Source organism: Hemibagrus wyckioides, linkage group LG19, assembly GCF_019097595.1.
Source record: "Hemibagrus wyckioides isolate EC202008001 linkage group LG19, SWU_Hwy_1.0, whole genome shotgun sequence".
NCBI lineage: Eukaryota > Metazoa > Chordata > Actinopteri > Siluriformes > Bagridae > Hemibagrus > Hemibagrus wyckioides.
In genome coordinates, this window is record NC_080728.1 from 4,156,592 (window position 1) to 4,183,060 (window position 26,469).

At 38.7% G+C, this 26,469-nt stretch overlaps 2 protein-coding genes across 12 annotated transcripts in view; one reads left to right on the plus strand and one right to left on the minus strand.

Annotated features, from left to right (window-relative positions):
* LOC131369996 (NLR family CARD domain-containing protein 3-like) overlaps positions 1-26,469 on the minus strand; it is a 305,079-nt gene that overhangs the window by 121,662 nt on the left and 156,948 nt on the right. The gene's annotated exons all lie outside the window — the stretch shown is intronic.
* The window catches only part of LOC131370006 (NACHT, LRR and PYD domains-containing protein 12-like), a 378,843-nt gene that overhangs the window by 23,197 nt on the left and 329,177 nt on the right, over positions 1-26,469 (plus strand). For 6 of the 10 annotated variants that reach the window (XM_058416998.1, XM_058416999.1, XM_058416996.1 and 3 more), the window contains 3 exons: positions 1,073-1,246; positions 2,376-2,549; positions 8,417-8,590. In XM_058416998.1, coding sequence (XP_058272981.1) covers positions 1,073-1,246; positions 2,376-2,549; positions 8,417-8,590 — 522 coding nt within the window. Of the gene's footprint in view, positions 1-1,072; positions 1,247-2,375; positions 2,550-8,416; positions 8,591-10,587; positions 10,754-11,380; positions 12,342-26,469 lie in introns of those variants that run through there. The other 4 variants (XM_058417005.1, XM_058417003.1, XM_058417004.1 and 1 more) reach the window with 4 other exon arrangements.

The window sequence follows — 26,469 nt, forward strand, 5'->3', positions numbered from 1 at the left end:
AACCGTATCCACAAAGGGCCGGTGTGGGTGCAGGTTTTCATTCCAACCGAGCAGAAGCCACACTTGTTCTTGTTCAGTCTCTGGTTATTTCGAGACTGGACTACTGCAACTCTTTACTGGCAGGTCTTCCTCTGAATGCAATTTGTCCACTGCAGATGATCCAAAATGTAGCTGCAGGGCTTGTTTTCAACCTGCCTAAGTTCTCCCACTCCACCCCACTGCTGCGTTCCCTCCACTGGCTTCTGGTAGCTGTACTCATCAGATTCAAAACACTGATGCTTGTCTACAAAGCCAAGAATGAACCAGCACCATCTTACCTCAAAGATCTTATTACTTCTCGCACTGCACCTCGTTCTCTCTGATCCACCAGCACTGCCCGACTGGTCCCACCATCTCTCAGGGTAAAAGGCAGGTATTCATCTAGACTCTTCTCTGTTCTGGCACCGAGGTGGTGGAATAAACTTCCCCTAGATGTCCGTACAGCAGAGTCTCTGACCGTCTTCAAACGACAACGTTTTTCCTGAAGCACTTAAACTAGCTCTTATCTTTCCCTGTTTTTATGTATTGTTATATGTTTAAAAAAAACAATTTTAGACTATTGGTATCTTAATTCTGTAACCTATTGAACCAGTGATAATATATTCATTGATTAACTGAAGACTTAAAGCACTTTTGTACTTTTGTAAATAGTATCTTTTAATCTGGTGTAATCTAGAATTTTAAATGATTTCCACTATAATAAAACCATGAAAGAGCTTGCTTCTTTTTATTTTAGTGTTATAAAGAGGCTTTGTGTGAAGTGATTAAAGTTCAAGTTGATGGTCAGTCTGCTGTCCTCTGTTCAGCTTCAGCTGCTGATAGTTTAATATCACACACAACAGATGAGAGAAACTAAATCTAACACTCAGGGGGATCATTTTAATGACATTGTTCATTAGAATAAACAGGTGATATTAAATCCTCATGTCATTCTGAATAATAAAATCATTTACAAACACATCATCTTTAAAGGAAGTCTTAAACCAAGATAAAAATCTGTTGATGAAGACTGTGTCATTGTGTCTCTCTACAGGTTGTATAAGTGTGGTATCTCAGATGAAGGCTGTGCTGCTCTGACTTCAGCTCTGAGATCAAACCCCTCACACCTGAGAAACCTGAATCTGTCTGAGAATAAACTATCAGACTCAGGAGTGAAGAGTCTCTCTGCTGTACTGGAGAATCCTCACTGTAAACTGGAGATACTGGGGTAAGATCATATTATAAATCATGGTCTAATCTTCATCCAGGTCATAATAATAGATAAAGACATTCTGTATAAATAAAACACAGTCACAGTTGTTCTTGTCAATACTGAATAAACCATTTACACTTTCACAGTCTGGGTTAAAAAAATACACCAATGAACTAACAACTTCTCCAACAACTATTTAGAGTCTGATCCTGTTTTAGGTCTGATTACTGACAGTCTGATCTTCTCAGGTGAACTCTGATTAAAATAAAAGAAAGAAATATTATATAGATTATTATGTGTAAAGCAGGGAAAAGTTACTGAAAACATTTTAAAGTCAAATTTGATTTGTCCCATACATAACCATACACAGTGTGTATATGTAGTGAATACTTCATGTAGAATTAGAAGTAGAATAGAAAAGTCCAAGTTCTAGTCTTATGTGTTGTCCTTCTAAAGACATAGTGTGTGTTACTGAGTCCACAATAAGACAAACTGTCTACAATCAGGGTGGTCACTCGAGCCCCAGGAAAATGTTGCTGATAAATCAGTGTCTGATGAGGAAGATTACAGTAGATACGTCTGAAAGTAGGCTTTCCTCTTCAAACATTTATATTATTTGACATATTTTGAAGAAAGGCTGATTGTAACAGCAGCTGAAGTGAAAATACCCTGTGCATCTTCATAAAGCCCGTCCCTCTCACTGTGCCCCCTGACTGTACTTCTCCTCTCTTCTACTTTTCTCAGTAGAAACCTTGACTTGCACTCAGAAGATAAATCATAATACAACATTGTAGCTGAGGACTGAGAAATTGTGGATTTAAAGTTTTTTATATACTTTTAAAAATGTGTGATCTGAAAAAGTTTACGTAAACAATTTTAGCAAAAGTCTTAAAGTAAATTAATGTAAAATTGAGCGAATGAAATGATCAGCAGCACATACTTTCATTAATGTTGGCTGCAAAAAAACAAAAAAAAACAAATAACAAATGAATAAATAAATACTCTCAAAGTCACCAGAATTTATATAAATAAATAGACTTTTTACTTTTGTAAAATTCTTGGTGGTTTGTACTCCACTAGGGATTAAACTCTAGAAATGTCCCTGTGTACAACCAGTGAAGACTGTCATTGTGTCTCTCTACAGGTTGAGTGAGTGTGGTATCTCAGATGAAGGCTCTGCTGCTCTGACTTCAGCTCTGAGATCAAACCCCTCACACCTGAGAGACCTGGATCTGTCTGATAATAATCTAGGAGCCTCAGGAGTGAAGAGTCTCTCTGCTGTACTGGAGAATCCTCACTGTAAACTGGAGAAACTGTGGTAAGATCATCTCTCTGAGAGTCACATTTCCTGCTCCTCAGTAAGACACATTCTCTAATAGTGAGACAGAAGCAGAAGTTTTAGCTTCATCATCAATGTCCTGAGGAGGAAGATTTCTGTTTCTTCTGTTCTGGTTCTCCTGTTTCTTTTTACTGCACACTGATGATTTTGTACAGATTTACTAAAACATTGTAACTAATCACACGAACTGCAGCTGAGACACAAACTAAACGTACTGTGTGAGCTTGTCAGACATACATTTCCGGGTTCCGCATTGCCACTTCCGGTTCCGGGACGCAACTTCCGGTTTCCCGATCTCATTTCTGGTTTCCGCCATTTTATGCTTGTCAGTCCTATATAAACCAGTGGGCAGTCCTTGCTCCTTGCCAGATGGTCTCTTCAGTCAGCCTTGAGCTTCTGAGAAGTCATCCTGCCTTTTTCTTCGGCTCCTGTCTGCCTGGTTTGTCTCTGCCTTGCTTCTATTACTGACTCTACATTTAACCTGTTCTCTGGATTGTGGATTGTTGAACTGTATGCGGTTTCTGACTCGGCCTGCATTGTTTTCTACCTGTTCCCTTTTTTGTATTATTGGACTTTGTTTCTATTACTGATTCTGCCCAGCTTGCTTATCCTGGTTTTCAATTTTTCTATTGGTGTTGTCTGAGAACTCAGACTGAGAGCCATTTTCTGTGCCATTCTTAATAAAGACTCTAAGTTTGAACTTTGACTGTGTTCTGCATTTGGGTCCTCACCTGCCTCCCCTGACAGAACTGCAGGGGTTAAAATCAGCAGTGACATGGAAATGGTGTAAAAAAATTCTTCCATAGGACTGAAAAGGTCAACAACTAAATAGAGCAAATTAGATTTAAATAAACAGCATTGTTCTTGTTCTTAAAGCTGAACTAGTGTTTATTCTGTCAGCGAGCTCGTCTCCATGGCCAGTGTGTGTGCTGAGTCTGTATTTAGTCGTCTTGGTTCTGTGTTGGTGGTCAGTCACTGTGCTCAGGTATTCAGCTACAGTGTCCTGTCCATTTAGGGTCAGATAGCACTGCATTTTACTTTGTGCTGGTGTTTGTGTGTTCCAGTGGGTGATGGAGTTTTGTTTCTGTAGTGTTATAATGTGCTGTATAATAGAGCCAATATTTGATGGATCTTTTCTGAATGTTTGAGCAGCAGTGGGAATCGTCACAATTCAGCTCTACAGCTGTTGTTTGTGGAGTTTCAGTGGATTTACAGAATCGTGTATCATTTCAGCTGGGTGTTTACCCCATTGTGTGAAATTCTGGTTTGTGACCCCAGATCTCGCTACCATACAGCAGAATAGGTTCAGTTACTGATTCATATCATTTGAGACTGGATTTGGAATTTGAAAGTGAATTTGTTTTTAGTTGTGTAGAATGTCCTGTCATTCACTGTGTTGCATTTCCTTCATATCTGGACGGTGTTTTTTTGTAATAATAGATTTGGTCAGTTTTGGTTGACCGTCAGGGCCCGGGTCTGACAGTACTGCTGCAGCAGGTCCAGGTTCTGCTGTAGACCCTGAACACTGGGGAATTCAGGACCAGGTCATTTTCATACAGCAGGAATTTGACCACTGAGTGGTGTAGAGTGAGATCAGGTGCTGCTGATCGATCTAATATAGAAAGAAAATTCATTCATATATACATTAAATAGTGTTGGGCTTAGGCAGCACCCATGTCTCACTCCATGCTCCTGAGGGAAGAATTGATTTCTTTTACTGTACACACAGATGCCTCTGTACTTATTAGGAGTGACTTTATCTCCACTTTTGAAAATGGGTGTTATAAGACCTTGGGTTCAGATCTCAGGGAAATAACCTACACTCAGGATCATGTGGAATAATCACAGGTTCAGGTTCAGGGGGTCTGGGGAATCTTTTATAGGCATTTCTGATGTGTTCAGCTTTTTAATTGTAGTGTTGTGTGTGTGTGTGTGTGTGTGTGTGTACACTGATTTAAAGTTTGATGCATACAGTACGTCACCATTTTGTAATACTGATTTAGATTTATTTAGAGTTTTCCACTGCTTCCAGAAATTTCTAGTGTTTATGGACTCCTCAGTTCGTGTGTCAGTTATGTACAGTTCTAATGAAATCAGGGTTTATATTTCTAAGTGTGAGACTGCTGTCTTCCTCACTGTGAGTGTATGTAGTGTCCAGAAAGGTGTGTGTGTGTGCAGTGGGGTTAGTTTTTGTCCTGTTAATGAATTTGGCTGTGATCAGACAGAGGGGTTAGTGTTTTAACAGCAGAGGTGGACGAAGTACACAGCTTCCTTACTTGAGTGAAAGTACAGATACTACTGGTCAAACATTACTCCATTACAAGGAAAAGTTTTAAAGACAGATTTTTACTTAAGTAAAAGTACAGAAGTGCTTGTTTTTAAAAGTACTTAAGTATCAAAAGTAAATGTCAACGCATTGTTTTATTATTGTTGCACTGTTGTATGCAATACTTACTAGCAACCTTATTTCTTGAAATTGTGATGATTATGGCTTACAGATAAGGAAAACCCAAAATTCTGTGTCTCAGAAAATTAGAATATTACATAAGATCAATAAAAAAAGGATATTTCAAAGAGAAATGTCAGACTTCTGAAAAGTATGTTCGTTTCTATGCACTCAATACTTGGTTGCGCCTCCTTTTGCATCAATGTGGCGTGGCATGGAGGCAATCAGCCTGTGGCACTGCTCAGGTGTAATGGAAGCCCGGGTTGCTTTGATAGCAGCCTTCAGGTCATCTGCATTGTTGGGTCTGGTGTCTCTCATCTTCCTCTTGACAATACCCCATAGACTCTCTATGGGGTTCAGGTCAGGCGAGTTTGCTGGCCAATCAAGCACAGTAACACCATGGTCATTGAACCAGTTTATGGTACCTTTAGCAGTGTGGGCAGGTGCCAAGTCCTGCTGGAAAATGAACTCAGCATCTCCATAAAGCTTGTCAGCAGAAGGAAGCATGAAGTGCTCTAAGATTTCCTGGTAGATGGCTGCGTTGACTGTGGACTTCAGAAAACACAGTGGACCAACACCAGCAGATGACATGGCAGCCCAAATCATCACTGACTGTGGAAACTTCACACTGGACTTCAGGCAACATGGATTCTGTGCCTCTCCACTCTTACTCCAGACTCTGGGACCTTGATTTCCAAATGAAATGCAAAACTTACTTTCATCTGAAAAGAGGACTTTGGACCACTGAGCAACAGTCCAGTTCTTTTTCTCCACAGCCCAGGTAAGATGCTTCTGACGTTGTCTCTGGTTCAGGAGTGGCTTGACACGAGGAATGCGACATTTGTAGGCCATGTCTAGGATTCGTCTGAAGCTCCCCCAAATTCTTGAATGGATTTTGCCTGACAATCCTCTCAAGGCTGCGGTTATCCCTTTTGCTGGTGCACCTTCTCCTACCACACTTTTTCCTTCCACTCAACTTTCTATGAATATGTTTGGATACAGCACTCTGTGAACAACCAGCTTCTTTAGCAATGACCTTTTGTGGCTTCCCCTCCTTGTGGAGGGTGTCAATGACTGTCTTCTGGACAACTGTCAAGTCAGCAGTCTTCCCCATGATTGTGTAGCCTACTGACCCAGACTGAGAGACCATTTAAAAGCTCAGGAAACCTTTGCAGGTGTTTTGAGGTAATTAGCTGATTAGGGTGCGACACCATGACTTTCCAGTATTGAACTTTTTCACAATATTCCAATTCTGAGACACAGAATTTTGGGTTTTCCTTATCTGTAAGCCATAATCATCACAATTTCAAGAAATAAAGTCTTGAAATATTTCACTCTATGTGTAATGAATCTATAGAATATCTGGGTTTCACTTTCTGAACTGAGTGACAAAAAATATTGACCTTTTTCATGATATTCTAAATTTTGAGTTGTACCTGTACACATCTATGTGTATCCACTCATGCACTTTCAATCCAATGGTCTGTAAATGAAGACTGGTCAGAAAAAAAAATCTAACCTGCTTTAAAACCCAGCTACACAACTGTAGCTGTACAACCACCCAACAGCAACACTGCTTTAACAAAGAGTTATATATATTTCCACAATTCATTGACACCGTTTTAATATGCATTTACACCATTGTCCAGGCTCCTCCCTCCTGTGTGCAATGCATTGTGGGCAATATTACCCGTTAGAATGTGCATTGTTCTGTACTTTGAATTTCTACCGGAAGTAGTAGACCATCCAGGAATTTTTGGAATACTCTTTTCAGTATACTATGATTTGGGGCATACTAATTCTATTTTTGAATACTATTTAGGACACATAGTACGAGAATTTGGACACAGCATACGTTTTTGTGTGTTAACTAACATCATTACCAATGTGTTGGTGGTGTATAATATACAAAGCATATCTTCGTCCATTTTGTCAGAAATTAATCAGTTGAGTTAAAATTATGGAAAACCACTGAACTTTACAACACGTGACGCTACAAGAGTGAAAAAAATCATCCTATGCTTAATGTAACTACTTTCTACTCAATGACCATAACAGAAATGTAGTGGAGTAAAAAGTAGAGTATTTGTCTTTCAAATGTAGTGAAGTTAAAGTAAAAAGTATCCAGAAAAAATAATACTCAAGTAAAGTACAGATACTCAAAGTGTACTTAAGTACAGTACTCAAGTAAATGTACTTCTTTACTGTCCACCTCTGTTTAACAGTGAATGCGCTGACACAGAAAGGGTTTCAATCTGTTATCATTATACTCTACTGTGCTGTTGCTAAGAGCTGAGCAGAATGTGTATCTTCTCAAAGAGTCTCCTCATGTCCTTCCATTAACAATGTACAGAGCCAGGCTTTCACAGAGCTGCAGCAGATCATTTCCATTTCTTTTGACCTGCAAGTCAAAGTCATGGCAGGGAAGGTTAGTAAGGTTTCTAGGCTAATGATGTCCAAATCTAAAATAGTTTCCATGCTCTGTGTTAACGTCAGAGAGAGAGCCGCTGCAGGAGTTCAGGTCTCCACAGATCAGCACACTTCCCTGGGCCTGGAAGCTGCAGATCTCAGTGTGGAGCTGGAGTAGGATCTCCTCATCATAATAAGGGGAGTCACTGGGAGAGATGTTCACTGGACACAAGAAAATGTCTTTTGCTCTGTTGAAAATATCTTTCTTCATTTTTAAGCCCAATGTGTGATTTATGTCATTTTTGTGCCGTAAAATCTGATCTAAATGATGGTTCCACCCGAGTCTCTCCCTTCTTAACAGTAGTGTGTTTAATAGATTGGAGAATTCATTCTTTATAGTTAGAGGAGCAGTGAGACATTGATCTAATCCAGGTTTCCTGGAGTCTGTCTTTTGGGTTTTCCTCAAAGTCACAGCTTTTACTTTTGCACCCGAACCATGAAAATGTAATTCCCTGAATGTTCCACACAGAGATTGTAAACAGTTTCATTTGAGAAGAGATGATGTTGTGTGTTCATAGTGAACATGTTCAGCACTTACCTCAGTGTCCATTATTCTGGAGCTGCTCTGGATTTGTAGCTGTGTAGTTAGTGCCAAGGAAGTGGATAGTGGTGATAGCTTACTAGTGTTACTACTCTCTCTCTGTCTCTCTCTCTCTCTGTCTGTCTCTCTCTCTCTCTCTCTCTCTCCATGAACTGAATGAGTGTGAGCATTTGGCTGAAGTGTCTGGCGTTCTGTCTCTATTGTTTTATTTGTATGTTGATTTTTATTTAAACTTTAATATTAAAAACTCAGTTCAAGTTATTTTGAAAGTTTTTAACTTCTGCTGGCTTTTGAGTTTTGATTTCCTTTCTTTTCTTTTTTGCTCAGTATTAATTATACTTTATATAATAAAAATCTGTTGATGAAGACTGTCATTGTGTCTCTCTACAGGTTGTGTGAGTGTGGTATCTCAGATGAAGGCTGTGCTGCTCTGACTTCAGCTCTAAGATCAAACCCCTCACACCTGAGTGTACTGAATCTGTCTGATAATAATCTAGGAGACTCAGGAGTGAAGAGTCTCTCTGCTGTACTGGAGAATCCTTACTGTAAACTGGAGAAACTGTGGTAAGATCATCTCTCTGAGAGTCACATGACCTGCTCCTCAGTAAGACACATTCTCTAATAGTGAGACTGAAGCAGAAGTTTTAGCTTCATCATCAATGTCCTGAGGAGGAAGATTATTTCTTTTTCTGCACACTGATGATTTTTCACAGACTCTGATGTGACTGCAATGTGTCTGAAATTACAGTGTAATGATGTAATAGAAAATGAACTTGGAAACTAAAATTAAACAAGAGGCTCTGGTCAGCTCATCACCCTCTATTAGTGGGCAGTTGGGCTGCATGAAGGTTAAAATGATAATCAAGAGTCAGATATGTCAGATATCCATCCATACATTTTCTATACACGCTTTATTTCTCATTAGGGTCGTGGGGATCTGCTGGAGCCTATCCCAGCACACACTGGGTGAAAGGCAGGGGTACACCCTGGACAGGTCACCAGTCCATCACAGGGTCACATATAGTCTGTCAGATATCATCTTTTTTTGTTTCAATTATTTTCCACTCATGCATTTTTTTTTTTACAGCCAAATCAATAAAACTTGTGAACAGAAATACAGAACATGTTAAATTCTGTTTAAAATAAAAGTAGGCCTGTTTTACACACTAACATTTAATAACAATTAAATTATAATAAGACTTCACTGTGGAAAACAGAATGGTTCAGTGGTGAATGCACAACGCCTACACAATACCTGCATATGTATTGCCAAGGTTTTTGGTTAGAAACACAAGTCTATCAACATGATCCAGCTTTAGGGAGGACCACAAGTGAGCAACAATATTCCAACAGTACTAAAAACCCTCTCTGAAGGGGAACTTGTAGCTCTTTTGCCTGTTTTTAGGTCCTTGGGTAGATCTTTTGTTGTTCTTTCCTCCATTTTAATGGATCCCCCTCACTATCCAGGTTACGTGACTGTAGGTAGGCCTGCAGCTCACAGGCTACACTTAGTTCCTGGTTGTTAGATGGACTTTGTAAGGTTTGTTCAGTATCTTTATAAAAGCTTCCCAGCATCTTCTTTTACTTTGGAGTAACTGAATGACCGTATGCTTTAATACGGGGATCTGCTGCTGCTGTGCTGTTCACATGAAGACATGAACTTCTGTGACGCTGTATTTCAAATCATGCTTGAAAACAACACTGATTGGTCAGTAGTGAACTTCCAAAGAGAGTATGATCGGTCAGTCGAGGTGAAAAATAACTTGTGATGGTCACTTGTGATTTGGTTTATCATCTGAAAACTCAGTCCATAAGAAGAATTTGCAGCGTCACTATACTGATGATTTTTGCTGCTAACACATCAGTATTGCAGATGATTATGTTTAATTAACTGTGGGAGGCAGAAATCTTGCCTCCGTTGCAGATGATTGTTTAATTAACTGTGGGAGGTCTTGTTGTCAGACTCTTCTGACATTTGAAGAATAGCAATACAAGCGTGAATTCAGGCTTGAAAAAGCTGCTGATAGTTTTTTGACTGAAAATCTTTATTTGTAGTATTAAGTAGATTCAGAGATTGTTGGTTTTGTTTTGTTTTGGTCAAGCTAAAATGGAGATTTGATTTTTCAAGCTAAAATAGCACTATGTTAGAAAAAAAAATAACAATCTGTAATTAAGAAATAGTATCTTTTAATCTGGTGTAATCTAGAATTTTAAATGATTTCCACTATAATAAAACCATGAAAGAGCTTGCTTCTTTTTATTTTAGTGTTATAAAGAGGCTTTGTGTGAAGTGATTAAAGTTCAAGTTGATGGTCAGTTTGCTGTCCTCTGTTCAGCTTCAGCTGCTGATAGTTTAATATCACACACAACAGATGAGAGAAACTAAATCTAACACTCAGGGGGATCATTTTAATGACATTGTTCATTAGAATAAACAGGTGATATTAAATCCTCATGTCATTCTGAATAATAAAATCATTTACAAACACATCATCTTTAAAGGAAGTCTTAAACCAAGATAAAAATCTGTTGATGAAGACTGTCATTGTGTCTCTCTACAGGTTGTATAAGTGTGGTATCTCAGATGAAGGCTGTGCTGCTCTGAGATCAAACCCCTCACACCTGAGAGAACTGAATCTGTCCTGGAATAATCTATCAGACTCAGGAAAGAAGCTGCTCTCTGCTCTTAAGGATGATGAACATTACAAACTACAGACACTGATGTAAGTAATACATTTTTTAATAAAAGTTCAACCTCATTATCATTAGTTTGCACATTTCTGTTTAGTTCCAATAAATATCAGATGACCAGGTTAGGAAATAAAACCAGTTTTAGAAAATTTCACCATATTCTATTTAATGTGAATTTTTCTAACAATTGTCTTTAATGCTGTTTTGTGTTCAGTAAAGTTTGTTGATTTAAAATTCATGTGGTGGCAGAAAACAGGGATTCAGACAGAGTCTACAAAATGCATGAGAGTGATTGTAAATGAACATTGTGTCTTCTGTCATTCCTGTAAAATTCACCTCAGCTTCTTCTTAAAGTCTGCACTTAAATATAAATGTAGAACAAGAGCTAAATGACACAGTAGTGTTCCTGTGATTGGATAAGAGCAGTGATGTGATGGGTAAATATCTGCTCATTATCCTGTTAGAACTTGTGGAAGTTCTCATTTGTTCTGGTTAAAAGTTAGAACACAGATGTTAGTAAGAATGAAGAAATGTTGAAGGATTCATTATAAACAGGAGATGATAATGTTTCTCTTGGAGCAGAGATGATTACATGCTGTTGATCATGAAGTACCACAGTCCACTTTGTGCTGATTAATTCACATCTTTTTCTTTTATATTCAGGATGGAATGAATATCTGTGTGTGATGAAGACTCCAGTGTTCCTGCATGTTGGGGAATAGAGAAGATGTTTAGATTTTTAAAGTTTGTCACGACAAATTTTGATGTTGGCTTGATGGAGCAAGTAGTCGAGAGTGGGGAGATTCAGGGGCAATACATTTGGTGGAGAGTAGACAGATAGGGTCCTGATCCATGTGGAGGCGAGTGGAGAGATAGGGTGCCAATACTTTTGGAGTCGGGTGGATATGTCACCAGAACACACGTCCTGAAGTTCCCCTCAGTGTGCTGATGTTTTGAAATGTCACATGTGTATGTTGCAGTAGTATAGACATTTTGCTAATTTTGGGGTGTGGCTCTACTGGAAAACCGAAAGTCCGATCGGTTCTAAAATTTACACCTTCATCCGGCCCGAGATTCTGAAGGATCTTGGCGAGTTTGGTGTCGATCGCTCAAAAGCCTGCTGAGTTATAAACCTCCAAAAATTTTGAAAGGGATTCTATCCGGAAAAAGGCCATTTTGAGCTTCCGCACCGGGAATACCGGGATTCCGATCTCTTAGAAAATTAATAGCAACCAACTTCAGACCAGGATGAACAACCATGCCGAGTTTGGTGCATGTAGAAAGCTGTAGGAGGAGTTACTCTTGATGATTAATTTTGTAAGAAAAATAATAAAAAGAAGAGAAAGTGTGAGTTCTGAGACTTTACCTGTGGTATGGTTGTTGGTGCCAGATGGACGGGTTCAAGTGTTTCAGAAACTGCTGATCTCTGGATTTTCACACACAACAGTCTCTAGAGTTTCCACAGAAATGTTCTATCTCTAAAGTTACTGGGAGAACGTGACTATCCTGTGACCTGAAGTCATGACGACAATTACTGTTTATTTGCATTATTTACAGTTTCAGTTTTACTTGTAAATGTGTTTAGAGCTTTTTTTGGATGAACGTTGTACAGATTTTACAATTAATAAAGTATTTTTTAAAACAAACATGAATGTTTTGTGGGACTTTTATTGCTGAGTTAAACGGAGCTGTTTGATTCACTGGAAAGACATGGATGTGACACAACTTTACATTTCTATAGACACAACTAAAACTAGATTTCTGCCTACTCTACTGATATGAATCCATAAATATACAAATAAGTGTGAAGGAAGTGAGAGTGGTCTAGTGAAAGGTTTTTACTTTAATGTGACCCTACAACTATGCCCTGGAAACACTGAACAACACTGGGCTAACAAATAACAACTGTAGATAATTCCTTTAATAATCTCCTGAAATAGATCTCACTGATTTAAAAACACAACAACTACGGCTTTTCCAAATCAAGAAACTGTTATTTGCAGTTGGCAACAATCCATCTAATGATACTTTAATGCTTGGGTTTGTTTCATTCTAGAAATGTAACAGAAAGTATGGACAAAATGTCAGATGATTTATTCACTGGATTTTTTATATGATTAATATACAGTATTTTCATGATAATGTTGACCTGAGGTCCATACAATAAACCTGATCAAAACCCATGCCCTCTTGACTAGATTTTTTGAAAGGAACACTCAGTACCTAAATAACAACTGTGTTGTCCTCACCAACTTCTATACACATACAAATGATGTCAGGTGACAACAAAAACTCAACACATTTCAATGTGTAATCACCCCAAAATAAAACCCCAAAAACATTCAGAAAACAGCTGGGGGAAAGTACACTGTATAAATCAGTCACACTTGTGCTTAGTCACACTTATGCACACTTGGCACCATGTTTAAGAACAGGAAGTTGAAGTTAATAAGTTTTTTGTAGCTTAGCAGTCTTACATCATTGTGGAGAAACTTCTTTACAACAATACTTCAGTTCTCTGAGAGTCACATGACCTGCTTCTTAGTGAGACACATTCAGTGCTCTTTCATGGATAAAACTCTTTCACTAGCTGTTTACACAGTAAATAGTGATGGCTGTGCTTGGTGTTCAGAAACGTAGCTGTTAGATTACCATCTCCCCTCTGCAGCTACTGATTTATTGTACTTATTAATGATGATATTTCACATGAGCCCAGATGATAGCATTTTAGCATTACGTTTTTTCCCACTCTGCTCCTCAAGCACTTGAAAGCTACAGCAAATGCTCAAATTCTGCAAAATTATAACATAATATTTAACTTTGCACAAGAATCAGTGACAATAAAATAATAACAATGCAGTAGAAATACAGAGCAGTAGATACATTCACATTTATTTTCATTTCAAAACTTTTGTTTTTACTGTGATTAATGTTACATGTAGGCCTACACAAATTTAATATAAAAATATTTGATTATATTCTAATAGTTTAATTTTCATATTAATAATTTGATCTAGAACATACTTCTTTAAACTCTTTACCATTTTAATCATGCTCTTGTCAGCATCACCTTGCAACATGGAGCAAATGATGCAGCAATCCACTGCATTCCCTAGAAACAAACTGGTGTTTAATAAATGATCAGATACGATCAAATACATAATTACATGCATACAGATTTTCTTCTCAGAGCATGTTTAGCTGCCCAGAACACTGTGGTGGTTGATGTATTTTGATTATCTTGGCACGCTCTGTGCTGATTTCATGATGTTTTTGTCTATGACCTTATCTTCTGACCACAATATCCTTTCTTTAAGACCAATAAACTCTTGTAATTGAATAAAGAATGTGTCGAGCACAAAAACTCCATCATCAGCCCACCTGTAGAGAAATCTGCCACCACCTCTGTAGACACCGTCGATGTCCGTTGTTTATGCTTTTAGTTACTCATGGATAATGCCTTTTATTGCACATACAGTAGATAATGACAAAGACCACATCTTTGGTTTGTATAAATACTCGCTGTCTGTCTCAGTTAACTTTGAAGAACATTGCTCCTCGACTCTGTGTGTATCTTTATAGAATAGCATGTTTGCCCTGTAAAATTGTAGGTGTTGTGTGACAGGGCAGACCTAGCCAGGCTTGGAAACTGGCAATGACTAAAATGAATAAATCAGTAAGTGATGAAATACACTAGTTAATAGATCTAATATATGCAACATTACAGTAGAAATAGTGTGCTGTAATGAACCATTTGACTGATTAATCTCTGCTTAAAGGCTGGATCATGACCTCCTTTGCTGTGAATGCTTTTGTGGAGTATGAAGTACGTCTGATTAGATGAGCTCTGAGTAGTTTAGGATTGTGATCATTTCTTTTCCTTGAATGTTCTTAAAGATTTTTATATTGTGTGTCATTTTCTAGGGCATTACTACAGACATTTCTATAACCAAAAGTATTTTTGATGCTTAGTCTGATTAGTTTATTTTCTTTTCACAATTTCAGTTTGTTTTAGGACAACAGCTGTTACATAACATATATAGTAAAACCTCTCAGATTCGCGTCTCATGATTCTTGGCTTCACTGATCCGAGAAATTTTCCATTGGATCCTAACTAATTTGTATCCGGGTCCTGCAAAAGTGTTTATTGCTAATTTTGTGGCAATTTATAGATTTTCATGCTTTTTAATGTGAAATTATTAAGAAAAGTTTAGTTTATTCATTCAGTAATATAAATATAAAAGTAAAATCAACAGAATTTCAATATAAATAAAATATAAATGTTATTAATGATATTGAACGTCACCGATATCATGTACGTACAGTACAGCCATTACGGCACGCTATTGGCTGGAAGGGCTGGAAGTAGCCAATCACAGAGCATTAACAGTTTTACCTAGCTGTTACCTAGCTTACCTCCTGTATGTGTGATGTCGCGGTTCATCTCCCCGCCCCTTGTGCTCGATTCAACACGCGCGTATATTCCGTGAATCAGTGATCTCTGGGATTTCTCCCTTGGTTTTTATACAGGTGACACTGTACTCTATTTTACATCAAACATTTATTTCTTTTTTAAGGGTAATGTATTAAGCTAACTTTTAAATGAAACTGAAGTGTTTTGGGAGCATGATTGGGGTCATATTTAGCATGATTGAGGAAAGAGTTAAATAAAGAAAATGTGTGGACATGAAAGATAGGGGATATAGTTAAGAAGTATAGAGAAAAATAGGGAAAAAATTTAAATGGTAAAAAAAACAACTTGAAAATCAACTGTCAGATATGCATATGCAAATATATGTCTATGTATGTATATATAACAAATATAAAAATATAAAAATACAAAAACAAAAAATATATATATGTATATATATATATATAGTACAATATAGTATATGTATAGTATATACATAAAAATAAAAACAAAAAATAAAACAATATAAATAAATATATGTGTAGACTCTATAATGTACAGAAGATACAATATATGAATATATGTAGATAAAAAGGTCTGCTAAAGTCAACATTGGCAACATGGTGTTGCAAAAGAGTATAGTATGTACGGTGTGCAAATGTAAGATAAATATATAAATATATTGTAGAAGTGTATATAAGGGAAAATATAATGTCCAGTTTAACAGGGAGTAAAGTGACAGTGCAGTGTGCACACAAAGATGTACAGAGAAGATGTACAGAGAAGATGTACAGAGAAGATGTACAGTGAGAGTGTTATTGTGTGTACAGAGTAGTGCAGAGTACAAAGTAGTGCAATATTTGCATGTACAACAATCAGCTGAGGTAGAATGTTATGTTATTTTGTGTGGGGGTAAGACCAGAGAGTCCAGATCCTAGGTGTATTGGTTGAGGGCCCGAATGGCCTGCGGGAAGAAGTTCCTCCTCATTCTCTCTGTGTTCACCTTCAAGGAACGGAAACGTTTCCCTGACCTCAACAGAGAGAAGAGTCCATTGTTGGGATGGCTGAGGTCATTCATAAACTCCACCGAACATCCGCGAAACCTGGTCATTCGTGATGGGTCCTGGAACAGAACCTCGTGGATGTGTGAGGTATTACTGTAGTGTGTGTTTCTCTCAGTACAATAAATGGTAAGGCACAAAAAACAAAAAATGGACAGACACAATATCCCAAGTGTGAGCCATGGGGCAAGTTTAAAGCACTTTTCTAATGAAACTATGAAACCAGTTTTCTTTATAAGACATTGAAAACAGAACATGAAAATCTGGTCATGAACCAAGCAAGGCAAAGTTGCTTAAACAGTTACAAAGGCTGTAAATGAGTAAGACAAGGTATAGAGTAAAAGATGAATTTAATCCTGACAGGTTGGGTCTTGAAGGATTTTTGAAGGCTATCTGTATTTTATTGTCATTTTCATTTCACATTGTAGTGAATGATTAAAAGTTTCTGACACTCTTTAAAAAGGATTTGTATTTTAGTGAGAAATGAATTTTATGTGTTTGTGTTGAAAAGATGCATAGAAATGATTTTGATGCATAGAAAAGATCGGAATGAGGCTGTAATAGATGCAATTCAAATATTTTATTAAAGTTAAATAAATAAGCACTATAATAAAAGATACAACTATTTACAGATTTTGAACTATTTACAGATGAACTCTATTCAGGATCTACATAGAGGGATGAGGGAGGAGGGGGTGATGGGGGTTAATAGAAGGATGAAAATAGGAGGGTTAATAAGGTTAGTAATTATATTAAATGAAAGACAAACACAGGCACATCATTTATACTAAACCTGAAAATCTAACAAGAAAGCAGTTATTAGTTGTGCAGACCTGTTCGGGAGGAAAAGAAGAGAGACTTGAAAATGTGAGAATTTAAATATTACAAAATTAATTTATACTTACCTGTGGAGAGCCTGAGCGATGTAGAGACACAATATGAAATGGAAAAAAAGTATTGAAGGGAATTTACTAGTGAAAAACTAACTAGTGTGTGTGTATGTGTGTGTGTATGGTGGGAAATGGGGAGGTGTAGGGGTAAGGGAAGGACATTGCTCAGAGCCTCTCCAAAGTCTTCATCATCTTCTCTATGTGCTGCCTGAGGAGATGCCTAACTGTGGCTGAGAGTAGAAAACATACATAAGACCTGTAAGCTGACCCTATCAACAAATCACACACACACACACACACAAATCCAGTATTATGTCACTGTCTTAGAGATACAATGGTGAGAATTTGTGTATCGTGGCATCAGAAGATATTCAACACTTACAATAAGCTCTGTGAAGTAGTTCTCTGCTTCAGGCTCCTCCTCGTCTCCATCCCACATGTTGAAGAGCTCCAGCAGGCACTCCAAATATCCTCCCATAAACTTTAGGAAAGAAAGACGACAAGCTCTGTTAATGCCAGGGTTAAAATATGAGAAAAGAAAATGCAATAAAATAGATTATGTTCTCAAACTACAATTCTAGCATCTCTTTTTAATCCACTGATAAGACTCTTACTGGCTCAGGTGTTAAGTCGTTTGTTAAATATCTGTAGAGAACCCAGCATAGCTGCCTTTCAGGACCTCTTATCATCCTGACGAAGAATCGAATAGTGTCCACTGACTAGAAATACAAAAAAAAAAAGAGAGAGAACTTGTAAAGAAGGAGATGTGTGTGTTTGTGTTTCATAATAACACATCAAACATTCTGTCACTTTCCTTACAGTAAAAACAGCTTGAGTAAAGGATTGCTTACCAGAAAGGTACTGGATGGATCATGTTGATGTTCATATGGCAGCAGCTGAAGGTTTCTCTCAACACCCTTAACACACACAAACACAATTAGTCACTGAAATTAACACAATTTTGCAATGCCACAATAAATAATCCCTTACCTGAGTGCCAGTGAAACCATCCTCAGTGTGGGCAAAATAAGAGAATTCATGCAAATAATGAGAAGATGAAACTCAAGATATATTTTATTAAAATTCTCTTGTAAAAATCATTCATGTCAAATCTCTTCATCAGAGTAATGAATACTGTGATTACATGTGAGAGGGAGGAGTCTGCAATGTGGGAAGGAACACTACGGCAGACGCTGTACAGCTCACTAGTACTGAGAAACTGTGAAAAATAAAGCATGAAGATCAGAAGTGCTTTTTATCATAGCAGTTTCATACTAACACACTGAACATTCTGCTGCTTGGAAAATTCAGAGATTGCTTTTAGTAAGTAAATGAAAGGTTTGGTTACCAGAACAGCAGCTGTAGGTACATGGCGGCGTATGGTGGGATGCAGCAGAGAGATCGGCTCAACAGCCATGACAGAAGGAGCCCTTGGTGTTTCTCTCAGCATGTTCACAGGAGCTGGAATAAATTAGTTTTATTTCTATATGATTCATAATTATAACTTCAATTACAACTAATATTTTCTATCGTACATATAAACCAATAGTCGAGTTTATGACTTGTATTGTGATGAGATTTCAAAATGGGTAGACAAGTTTTCAAGTGCACTAGCTGACCATTAAATATATGCTATAATTTATAGCCAAGCATTCATTTTAAATACTTTTCTAACCATCCACTCATTTTCATTTTTGCTCTAATGAATAAATTATTTATCTTAATGATGCTACCAAGTTAATTATCCAGTCTTACTAACAGTGTAGTTAAACCTGTTTTCCACACCTGGAAATGAGGATTTTTCTATTTAAAAACACATTTTATGTACTAATCTTAAATGAACACGTGTCTGAACAACAGAGAAAGGGAGAAGTAAAAAACTTTCCTTTTAATAGAGAAAAGTTACTAATATTGTGAGTTTGTTAGCTAGTTCACTCGTGAATAAACAGACAAATATCAGCATTAGTATTCAGCTTGTGGAAATTCACTGTACATGTGACTGATTAAAGTCTCAAAAACCTCCTGTCCCTGTCCATCATCCAAAATCTATCGAAATATTATACTGTATAATTATTTACACCTTCACCCGACTTCAGCAAGCTTTATACTCAATATGATATTGTGTACATGAAATGATTAGCGAAATGCGCTAGCTAGCTAACATCCATCTGTAATCAAGTCCTTTAGGGCGCTAACTGGATAATCACTAGTCTAATCCTGATTTAGTGTAAAACCAGTACTCAGGGTTGTTAAAAGTGACCTTCTGATGGGGGAAATATTCCATTGTGGAAATAAAATAAATTCTTAAACCAAGCTTAATGATTTTATTGTGTGATTTAAACCAGTAGCCAAGTTCGCTAGCACGATAACTAGCATGAGGCTAATTGTTATTGTTATTAATTATTATACTAATAAAGTAATTACTATTATTCTATTGTTCTTATTGTTAACACATACACTTTAATGCACTTATTCATTTACACTCATATATCAATATATATTTACTTAGATCGTTCCTTATAGACCGTTGTTGCTCTAACTGTGTGAAGAGCTTTGTAAATATGAACACAGTACTCATAAATGCATGTCACTAACTGTCAGAGAAATTGTAAAACAAATCCAACAATCCCTTTGCGCCATCTGCTGGAGAATCGATGAAATGACATCAAGTAGCATCACAGAAGCAGGGAGGAAAGACCTACAGTACCACTCTCTCAAACACTTGGGGTGAGGTAGCCTACCACTACAGGAGCTGCCCAGTGTCATCAAAGACTTCCAGAACTTGACCATCATCCTCCTTTCTCCCTCCACCTGCACTGGGTCGAGACTGCATCCTATGAAAGATCTATCTTTACGATTTTATCCAGTCTCTTCCTGTCTGCAGCAGAGATGCCACTGCCCCAGCAGTAAAAACGCATAAAAATGGCAGATGCTACCACAGAGTCAAAAAAGATCTTGAGGAGTGCCCACTGCACTACAAAGGAACTGAGTCTTCTCAGCAGGTACCATCTGCCCTGGCCTTTGTTGTAAAGTGCAGTGGACTTGTCTGTCCAGTCCAGTTTATAGTTGAGATGAACACCCAGGTACTTACTGTTGAAACCAGAAGTTTACATACACTATATAAAAAGACACAATCTTTTTTATCTCACTGTCTGACATTAAATCAGACTAAACCTTTCCTATTTTAGGTCAGTTGGGATTACCAGAATTATTTCTATTTGCTAAATGCCAGAATAATTGTAACGGTGCACCGAGGATAAGGACCGAGAGGAAGCGGGTAAGTGAAACACAGTTCCTTTTTAATAAAAATATAAACAAAGTAAAAGGCTGGAACTCAGGGAAACTGGAACTGGGAAAAAAGGAGCATTAATACAAAATCGTGTCAACGCAGTCTTAACTGGAACACGAGGACAGAAGGCAAAACAAATCCCTCGGGAGAAAGAACGTGGAAGAAGTACAGGCAAATAATCCAAATCTGGCTGTGGCATGAAGAGCAGTCTCTCACATAACCATAATACTCCCCGCTGACTCTGACGAGTAAGGGTGTAAATAGTTCCAGGTAACTGGGTGCAGGTGTCAGTGCCAGAACTCGGGTGAATGGGGGCATGATTGTGTAGCTGAGGTTGGTGCATCCGTGACAATAATAAGAGAGAGAATTTTGTACAGAATTTTTTTTATTGCTTTAAGTTTACATACACAAAGATTACTATGCCTTTAAACAATTTGAGAAAGCCAAGATGCTGATGTCATGGAAGCTTTTGATAGGTCAATGGACAACATTTGAGTTAATTGGAGGCACATCTGTGGATGTATTTTAAGGTACACCTCAAACACTTCCTTGTGTGACACCATGGGAAAATCAAAAGAAATCAGCCAAGATTTCATCCTTGGGTACAATTTCCATTTGCCTGAAAGTGCCACATTCATCTGTTCAACAATTCTACACAAATATAAACACCATGAGAATGTCCAGCCATCATCCCACTCAGGAAGGAGATGGGTTCTGTGTCCCAGAGATGAACCTGCTTTGGTGTGAAATGTGCGCATCAACCGCAGAACAAAAGCAAATCACCTTGTGAAGATACTGGCTGAAGCTGGTAAGAAAGTGTCATTATCCACAGTGAAATGAGTCCTGTACCGACATGGGCTGAAAGGCCACTCAGCAAGGAAGAAGCCATTACTTCAGAAACAACATAAAAACACCAGATTACAGTTTGCAAATGCACACAGGGACAAAAAAATGTCCTGTGGTCTGATGAAACTTAAATTGAACTGTTTGGCCATAATGACCATTGGAAATTGGAGATTTGGAGGAAAAAGGGGGAAGCTTGCAAGCCTGAGAATACCATCCTATCTGTGAAGTACGGGAGTGGCAGCATCATGTTGTGGGGGTGTTTTGCTGCGGGAGGGACTGGTGCACTTCTCAAAATAGTTGGCATCATGAGGAAAGAACATTATGCAGAAATATTGAAGCAATCTCAAGCCGGGAAATTAAAGCTTGGTTGCAAATGTGTCTTCCAAATGGACATGCCACCAAATTAGTTAGAAAATGGCTTAAGGACAACAAACTCAATGTTTTGGAGTGGCCATCACAAAGCCCTGATCTCAGTCCTGTAGATAATTCGCGGGCAGAGCTGAAAAGGCATGTGCGAGTAAGGCGGCCTACAAATCTGACTCAGTTACACCAGTTCTGTCAGGAGGAATGAGTTGATTATTGGGTTTAAATGGGTTTATTATTTTATTCTAGCAGTTGTACAGTATATTACTATCAAAAACGTTTGAGATGTGCTGGCTGTTTTATCTCTGTACCAGCGTTACTGTGGATAAGTGTGATTTATTTGCTCAGCAGGGGCTCAAACCCCGTCCATTTCTCATTGCCCTGCTCAGCAGCAGCTAAACACAGAGTCATGATACTTTACACACTGAAAGACAAGTGTCCTGACTAATTTTGGATCAGACTTGCAGCGAGAAAATAATTCATTTGTTTATATTAATTGAAAATGTTTGATAAGTTAAATAGAAGGAATGTCGGTATGATGATAAAAAGGGTTCAACTCTAAACAAATTGTTTTGTGACACCAAGTTAGTGTTGTGCAGTTCCTGCAGTTAACTACAGCTAGTAGTTAGTGTAAGTGACCTTTCACCTGAGGGTTTCACTTCACTTTACTTAGCTTTTTGCATGAGCGCTCACAACATTTCTTATAGCACAACTTGCAGTTCCCCCTCTAAACTGTCCAAACGCACACACACACCCGGAACCAGAATTACATGTAATCATTCATAATATCACATCTTCCCCACTTTAAAAGTAAAGCACTATCTTTGGGATTCTTTACTTCTATTACTAACTTTTATGCAAACAACAACCTTTTTTTCTTTTACCTAACAGCAGTGGCGGACCGTCAGGGTCAGCAAGGCCTTCTCTGCTGGCCTAAACAGCAGTGATCTGAATCACTGACTTGCATTTTAATATATTTAATATACACTATATTGCCAAAAGTATTCGCTCACCTGCCTTGACTCGCATATGAACTTAAGTGACATCCCATTCCTAATCCATAGGGTTCAATATGACGTCGGTCCACCCTTTGCAGCTATAACAGCTTCAACTCTTCTGGGAAGGCTGTCCACAAGGTTTAGGAGTGTGTTTATGGGAATTTTTGACCATTCTTCCAGAAGCGCATTTGTGAGGTCACACACTGATGTGGACGAGAAGGCCTGGCTCTCAGTCTCCGCTCTAATTCATCCCAAAGGTGTTCTATCGGGTTGAGGTCAGGACTCTGTGCAGGCCAGTCAAGTTCATCCACACCAGACTCTGTCATCCATGTCTTTATGGACCTTGCTTTGTGCACTGGTGCACAGTCATGTTGGAAGAGGAAGGGGACAGCTCCAAACTGTTCCCACAAAGTTGGGAGCATGGAATTGTCCAAAATGTCTTGGTATGCTGAAGCATTCAGAGTTCCTTTCACTGGAACTAAGGGGCCAAGCCCAGCTCCTGAAAAACAACCCCACACCATAATCCCCCCTCCACCAAACTTTACACTTGGCACAATGCAGTCAGACAAGTACCGTTCTCCTGGCAACCGCCAAACCCAGACTCATCCATCAGATTGCCAGATGGAGAAGCGCGATTCGTCACTCCAGAGAACGCGTCTCCACTGCTCTAGAGTCCAGTGGCGGCGTGCTTTACACCACTGCATCCGACGCTTTGCATTGCACTTGGTGATGTATGGCTTGGATGCAGCTGCTCGGCCATGGAAACCCATTCCATGAAGCTCTCTGCGCACTGTTCTTGAGCTAATCTGAAGGCCACATGAAGTTTGGAGGTCTGTAGCGATTGACTCTGCAGAAAGTTGGCGACCTCTTCGCACTATGTGCCTCAGCATCCGCTGATCCCGCTCCGTCAGTTTACGTGGCCTACCACTTCGTGGCTGAGTTGCTGTCGTTCCCAAACACTTCCACGTTCTTATAATACAGCTGACAGTTGACTGTGGAATATTTAGGAGCGAGGAAATTTCACGACTGGATTTGTTGCACAGGTGGCATCCTATCACAGTTCCATGCTGGAATTCACTGAGCTCCTGAGAGCGACCCATTCTTTCACAAATGTTTGTAAAAACAGTCTGCATGCCTAGGTGCTTGATTTTATACACCTGTGGCCATGGAAGTGATTGGAACACCTGATTCTGATTATTTGGATGGGTGAGCGAATACTTTTGGCAATGTAGTGTATTTTTCCATGAATGTGTATTAAATTATTCCCAATAGTCTATTCTCTACATTTCATAGCTTTTCTTTCGGTTGCGCTGCTTCCAGTAGTGTATATTTATGATAAGAGTGTATATTTATGATAAGAGTATTTATCCAATCATATTTCAGCTAGTGACTGACATCATGTGTTGCCCAGCCTTAAGGCCTTCAGAATCAATAGTGCAGGCGCCCGTAGCTTAAAATAAGTGGCAATGAAACTGTTTCATTAACCAATCAGATTTCAAGTTGGCGTCACTGGGGCCATCTAGCAGGTATACGATTACATCAGCAATTTCCCGTCCTTTGATTGGATAATTGGAGTAGTCAGAGGCAGGGAACCGCGCAAACTAAATAAAATATATCTATTTTAACTCACAATGGCTGACAGAGGAGAAGAAATCGATTTGGTCGCAGACATCCTTACAAATGCATTTTCAAGGTGTACTTTTCAAGAAAGTCCTTTTCATTCTTCAAAATAGTTGGTAAGCTTTTTCAAGAACCATTTATGCTTTTGGGTTTTCTTTTGCACAAAACAGTTTGCCTACATTCCAGATCCCTGGGGTGGACTGTGGGTTTTTTTTTTTTAACACTGTTATACAGTATATAGTATATACACTATATTGCCAAAAGTATTCGCTCACCCATCCAAATAATCAGAATCAGGTGTTCCAATCACTTCCATGGCCACAGTTGTATAAAATCAAGCACCTAGGCATGCAGACTGTTTTTACAAACATTTGTGAAAGAATGGGTCGCTCTCAGGAGCTCAGTGAATTCCAGCGTGGAACTGTGATAGGATGCCACCTGTGCAACAAATCCAGTCGTGAAATTTCCTCGCTCCTAAACATTCCACAGTCAACTGTCAGCTGTATTATAAGAACGTGGAAGTGTTTGGGAACGACAGCAACTCAGCCACGAAGTGGTAGGCCACGTAAACTGACGGAGCGGGGTCAGCGGATGCTGAGGCGCATAGTGCGAAGAGATCGCCAACTTTCTGCAGAGTCAATCGCTACAGACCTCCAAACTTCATGTGGCCTTCAGATTAGCTCAAGAACAGTGCGCAGAGAGCTTCATGGAATGGGTTTCCATGGCCGAGCGGCTGCATCCAAGCCATACAGCACCAAGTGCAATGCAAAGCGTCGGATGCAGTGGTGTAAAGCACGCCGCCACTGGACTCTAGAGCAGTGGAGACGCGTTCTCTGGAGTGACGAATCGCGCTTCTCCATCTGGCAATCTGATGGACGAGTCTGGGTTTGGCGGTTGCCAGGAGAACGGTACTTGTCTGACTGCATTGTGCCAAGTGTAAAGTTTGGTGGAGGGGGGATTATGGTGTGGGGTTGTTTTTCAGGAGCTGGGCTTGGCCCCTTAGTTCCAGTGAAAGGAACTCTGAATGCTTCAGCATACCAAGACATTTTGGACAATTCCATGCTCCCAACTTTGTGGGAACAGTTTGGAGCTGGCCCCTTCCTCTTCCAACATGACTGTGCACCAGTGCACAAAGCAAGGTCCATAAAGACATGGATGACAGAGTCTGGTGTGGATGAACTTGACTGGCCTGCACAGACTCCTGACCTCAACCCGATAGAACACCTTTGGGATGAATTAGAATGGAGACTGAGAGCCAGGCCTTCTCGTCCAACATCAGTGTGTGACCTCACAAATGCGCTTCTGGAAGAATGGTCAAAAATTCCCATAAACACACTCCTAAACCTTGTGGACAGCCTTCCCAGAAGAGTTGAAGCTGTTATAGCTGCAAAGGGTGGACCGACGTCATATTGAACACTATGGATTAGGAATGGGATGTCACTTAAGTTCATATGCGAGTCAAGGCAGGTGAGCGAATACTTTTGGCAATATAGTGTATATATATATACAGTATATATTCACTGTGTTTCATTTCAAATGCTGCGTCCTCCGGAGATTGCAGTTTGCTGCATACCGCATCAAGAATGACTTTTTTGAGAAAAGTAACCGTAATAAAATGGAATATTCCTTGTGAGGTGTGAAATACTGTAGACTAATTTATTTTTTACTTTGTTATTTAACGGTTGATTAGTATCTATTGCTGTGGCATCATAATGATGGTATAGAGGTGGATTAATTCAGGAAGGACACCAGTGAAGGCCTAGGTGTGAAATGCACGGCCCCCCACTGAGTTTAAAGAAGTATGTCCTAGATCAAATTATTAATATGAAAATTAAACTATTAGAATATAATCAAATATTTTTTATATTAAATTTGTGTAGGCCTACATGTAACATTAATCACAGTAAAAACAAAAGTTTTGAAATGAAAATAAATGTGAATGTAATTTATTTGTTATTTAGACCTCACTGATTCTTGTGAAAAGTTAAAACTTATGTTATAACTTTGCAGAATTTGCTGTAACTTTCAAGTGCTTGAGGAGCAGAGTGGGCAAAAACGTAATGCTAAAATACTATCATCAAGGCTCATGTGAAATATTGTCATTAATAAGCAGTTCATTTCAATTTCCAGTGTACTTTCCCCCAGCTGTTTTCTGAATGTTTTTTTTTTTTGGGGGGGGTATTTTGGGGTGATTACACATTGAAATGTGTTGAGTTTTTGTTGTCACCTGACATCATTTGTATGTGTATAGAAGTTGGTGAGGACAACACAGTT